Raw genomic sequence first — 4,744 nt, 5'->3', positions numbered from 1 at the left:
AAAAATAACTGCAATGTTTTGGCCGCCTCTATGAATTGCTGGCCTGCATTATAACTCCTTTCAAAAGCTGTTTCTGTGACGTGAAAAACCTTCGATCGAGACAAATACAGGATTCCAACATTTAATGGGCTACTAGCGCAGTCTTGTGTTGCTGATGTTCATATTAAGTCGTCTGCAAATGCTATAGAAGCGAATAAAGTGCGAAACATTTCGGCTTCAGGCATTACCCCTTTGATGTATGGACACGACTGAATCTAAATCATAACAATAACAATGAATATACGCATTACAATAGTTATAATCGATGTGACCAACAACGATGTGCTCCTTTATAAACGAACGAATTCATCAATTCTCAATACTCATTCCCTGCAGGGAACTGTCATTGTCCATCGTCATTGTTGGTACTTTTTGCAATGTTTCTCCAAAATTTACAATTTCTCGCAAGCACCAGCTACTTGCTACTAAAAAGTCACCACTTGACGCGAAAACCAGCTTTATAATTTCCTTAAAATTAATGTTATAAAAATCAAGTGCACCTGCGGTCGTCAGCTTGACATCTCAAATGCCTTCATCTTCTCTAATTAAAACGATACTCTTTTTTCCGAACAATAACGCCTATCGCATTATTATCAATTGACCATCAAATTCTCTCTTTCTCCAACACATAACCAAATATCATTCCATGTTCTTGGCAAAACTGCATCGATACGAGCTTGCATGGTATAAGGTCATGTAGCAAAACATTCAAAAGCTTCTACTCGACCATCATTGTCATTATTAAGTGGTTACTAATTAGTGCCAGCATTCCTAGTGCCAGCATTCTTGCCCAAAGCTACCTGTCAAACGCATTATACAACCACACACATCATTGTCAGCTTCCTTTACGCCCCTATCGATTTACGCTACATTCACAATGAGACAAGCTAAGCATGCATTTTCGCGAAAGGCATCATAAATGGTAAGCCGCCGACAACATCAATGTTTTTCGATGCCCAAATTTGAAATGAAGCATCACACATGGGTCAATAATTGCATACTTCTTAGCTGTTCCCACAAATCCACGCAATAATTTTAACAAATAAACTCGAATGTCACCAAAACGGAGTACTTCCAGAAAATTTGAGTAGCGTCCCAATGAATTAACGTTGTGTCTCGCGAGTTCCCAAATTGGGACTTGCATGCATTGCAACCATTCATACTGAAATGCAGCAATTCGTACTGCATGAAGATGACAACACCTGGCGCTGTCTGTATGAACTGAAATGCCATAATATATCGCGAATACACAATTATCTTGAGTCTTGCAACATATCAGGTAGAAAGCGCCTGTCGTCAATGATAGCGCAGAGGCTCGATCCTTCAATATGTCTACTTTGGGCTTGGCTTTATAACTGCTAAGAAAAATAACTGCAATGTCTTGGCCGCCGGTATGAACTGCTGACGCTGCATTATTACTCTTTCCATCGTGTAGTGCTGCATACACCTAGCAATAATGAATATCCTCGCAATTGTGCTCTGTGTCGCAAATTGATTACGAAGACGTTACATGGATCGGTGATTCATCGCTTAATCTAAAATAGACTGTGTATTGCAGCAATTTAGAATTTTTCATTTTCCATCGTTTCAACTTGGCTCGTCACTTTTAAAACTCTGCACTCTTAAATACACAAATTGTCAAAAGCACAACGTTTCCACATTCAGTCGAACAAATTCACCCACAGGAAATAAAGTGCTTGCTTGTCGGAATCGTGCGCATGAAACTGGCATTCATCATTCCACGATGAAAATGACGAAACACAAAATAATTCCGTATCAAAGTCCATTCATTCCATTCACAGCGAACGCCAACAGCTTCGCAGTAGCCTTGAAAAGGTCGCCCCTGCTATACAGCGCCTATATGCTAAAATATAGAATTTATGGCGGCGAACAAATTCGTTCCGAGCAACGTCCCGCTTCGAGGCGGAGCGGGACAAAGAATTGCACAAGGTTCACGGTCTTGTGGCGATAGGGAACCATTCGCCTTAGATGTTTGAGGCCTCGGACCCATCATGGAAGCAGACTCATTCCAATTCAGCCGCACTTCTTTGTAATTCTCCTATTAAAAACCACAATTATTCATATAATTCACCTATTTAAAACCCTGCAAATTAAATTGCCCTACAATTATATTATCCACGGCGCAATACAAACTTCGAATAATATGCCAAACGAGTTAAAGTACGTAGGGACTTGATCATATTGATACAGCTTTACTTTTCTATTTGCTAAGTCTACCTTAGTATTGACCCGAATTGAGCTAGAATACTGGACACTTGTACGCCCAACTCATGGACATCCAACGTTTGTAAACGGTAAAATGACTGCGTACCATGAATTGTTGCGAGGGATCGTATGCATTATTTGGTACGAATGGACTATTTTTCTGAAGCACCGAAAGCAGGCCGGCGACTCCAATGCGTGCATTGTGGTGATCTGGGCCATATAGTGGCACGGTGTTGTTATACCGAAGCTCAATCGTAAGGCAAGGTGGCAGAGTAGCTACGTAGCAAGAGATCGCAGCACTCGAAGATCTGACCTCCCCGTTCACGAGTCTGGCGAAAATAAAACAAGTCGCGGCACAGCGCCTCCAGCTTCAGCTGGACAACGAAAAGAAGGCTCAGGAAGCAGTGGCGCAATCTGCGGAGAGACAGCAGGCACCGAAGGCCGCAGTAAGGGAGACCTCCGCCCGAACCCATAATGTATGTAAGTAAAACCGACCAGCCCACGCAGGGTAACCATAGCGGGGGAACTGAACTGTAGGCGGGCACGCCGTAATGCGGCCACGCTCTACTTAGACACACACACCAGCACAGCGAGGAAGCGGTTTAACCAGGTTCTCTTGCATGCAGTGATGTAGTTGTGGTGGGCGCCTTAGCGACCTCATCCAAAGCACTAAGTACTCTAGTAAATTGTCGCCACGGGACCCTCTTATTGTGAATGCACCTATGTGCATCACATACACAAGGGTTGGTTCACAAATGTGAACTACACCCGAGTGCGGGGTCTAATTACTTCAATTAAGTATTTCACCATCCCTTAAGTACATTAAGTGTACTTAACGAGGACTTTGTAACATTGGGGCAACTTTAGCCCGTTACACCACCCCCCTTAAAGAACGAATTTACATTTTTAATTCGTCAAAGAGGAGCGAGGAACTGCGAGCAGCTTTACGCGCCGCTAGTTCACTCAATGACTATAGCGACCTGTGTTTCCAGACATGTGCCGAAGATGCCACCTAAAAGGGGCCACGTTGGTGGGTCGTCTGCGAAGACGCCCACTCAACCTCGCACTAAGCGCATGCGCCGCGTTGAGACGCCGGCAGCGTCTAATGCCTTAGTCGAAACGCCGAGAGCTACTGCTGCTGTCGCGCTAACAGGGCTTAAGGATCCATCCCACTTCAATAGTGAGATAATGATCCGTCGCTCATTGTCGACTACAATGAGTCGACACCGTTGCCGTCACCTCATAGTATTGATGCGGACAATGAGCTCATGAGGAAGGATGATGGCGCATTATTGCCCATCCAAATTTCTCTCATGGCTCACAACATGGAGACAGCACAATTTACGAATGCTATCTCGTCGTCTGCGCTGAATAGCGCAGCGACAGAAAATGAGCGCGGCCCATAAAGGCGCAGCCGCTTCTCCGTTGGGTATTACAACGCCTTATGCTCAGACCATAATCCATAATGGTTCTACCATAGAGGATTCGGAGCTTAGAGCTCCGCCGACAAAACGTGAACGTGCTCACTCGGTGTCACAAGCCAGTCGTTTTGAACGTGGCAATATGACGGGTGGCATATTACTGACGCCCGCCCCCTCCATCCAAATGGCCTCGTTTTAACGGGCTAAGCGCGTCGCTCCTCGAGCGCGCTCTTCTTTACGCACATAATTATTATGGCGTCTTTAAATCATGGAAGGCCTAGGGAAATTGCTTGGGCGTATTTTCCCGATCCCGGTCGTGTTGCGTTCGAATGAAACGCCCGACCTATACGAGGCGGAATTCACGCGCCGCATTTATCCGCATTCCGATGCGATGAAATACGGACGCAGCGAATTAATTTCGCCCGCTTACGGGTGAAAGAAATCAAGGGCGGTACTGTGCCCCCTGTTTCTTCGTCCATTTGAGACTAGCGAAGAGGCCTCAGTTGGTGCTCTTTTTCGTAGGCAGCCACCAAGCCGGGTACATCAATACGAAAAGTATCGATCGGTTCCCAAGAGTCGAAACGTTTCAGTAACCTTTCCATTGGACGAGGATCTGATACCTTTGCCTCACGGAGCGGTGGGAAAGCAACCTTCTACCAAGAAAGCGTTGATTCCCACCCGCATCCGCCTCAGTGCAGGCGGCGCCAGATAGGAGTGGTGATCTCGCCCACCTACGCGCGGCTGTCTTACCTTCGTCTATCTAGTCACAGGCGTTAAGCACTGCTGAACGACGTATTGCGGATCTCGAGGGTCAAGTCTCGCGACTGACCTCGGATCTTGTTGATGTCCGAGCGAAGGCTCGTCAGAGTACTAAACGCCTGAAGACTCGCTTGGACCTTTTTGAACGGATAATGTTGAGAAATCCGCGTTACTCGCGTGATGTCCCTCGCGATTTAAGTCCTGTTTGTGGAGGAAGGAATCGGTCCGATAGCTTTCCGCCTTCACCGTCCCCCTCACCCGAACGACGCTCGACTCACAGTCGGCGTCACCATCGGTCT

The 4,744-nt window shown here is 46.1% G+C and overlaps 1 protein-coding gene across 1 annotated transcript; it reads right to left on the bottom strand.

The window, feature by feature from the left end:
- Positions 1–1,373: 1,373 nt before the first annotated feature.
- Positions 1,374–2,153, bottom strand: CCR75_007325 (uncharacterized protein). Its single transcript, XM_067965386.1, has 2 exons — positions 1,932–2,153; positions 1,374–1,653 (listed from the first exon to the last, which is right to left on the bottom strand). The coding sequence occupies exons 1-2, from the start codon at positions 2,051–2,053 to the stop codon at positions 1,602–1,604; spliced, it is 174 nt and encodes a 57-aa protein (XP_067816518.1). The 5' UTR covers positions 2,054–2,153; the 3' UTR covers positions 1,374–1,601.
- Positions 2,154–4,744: the final 2,591 nt, after the last annotated feature.

This window comes from Bremia lactucae, linkage group LG14 (assembly GCF_004359215.1).
Source record: "Bremia lactucae strain SF5 linkage group LG14, whole genome shotgun sequence".
NCBI lineage: Eukaryota > Oomycota > Peronosporomycetes > Peronosporales > Peronosporaceae > Bremia > Bremia lactucae.
Note: the sequence above shows the minus strand (reverse complement) of the source record. Positions and strands in the feature narration are given on the sequence as shown.

What these genes read in the sequence shown, in the direction of transcription:
- CCR75_007325 (XM_067965386.1), bottom strand. Translation starts at nt 2,053, where the DNA reads ATGATGGGTCCGAGGCCTCAAACATCTAAGGCGAATGGTTCCCTATCG. An exon ending in ACGTTGCTCGGAACGAATTT is followed by an intron (nt 1,654 to 1,931) that starts GTTCGCCGCCAT and finishes TTAAGAGTGCAG; the next exon opens with AGTTTTAAAAGTGACGAGCC.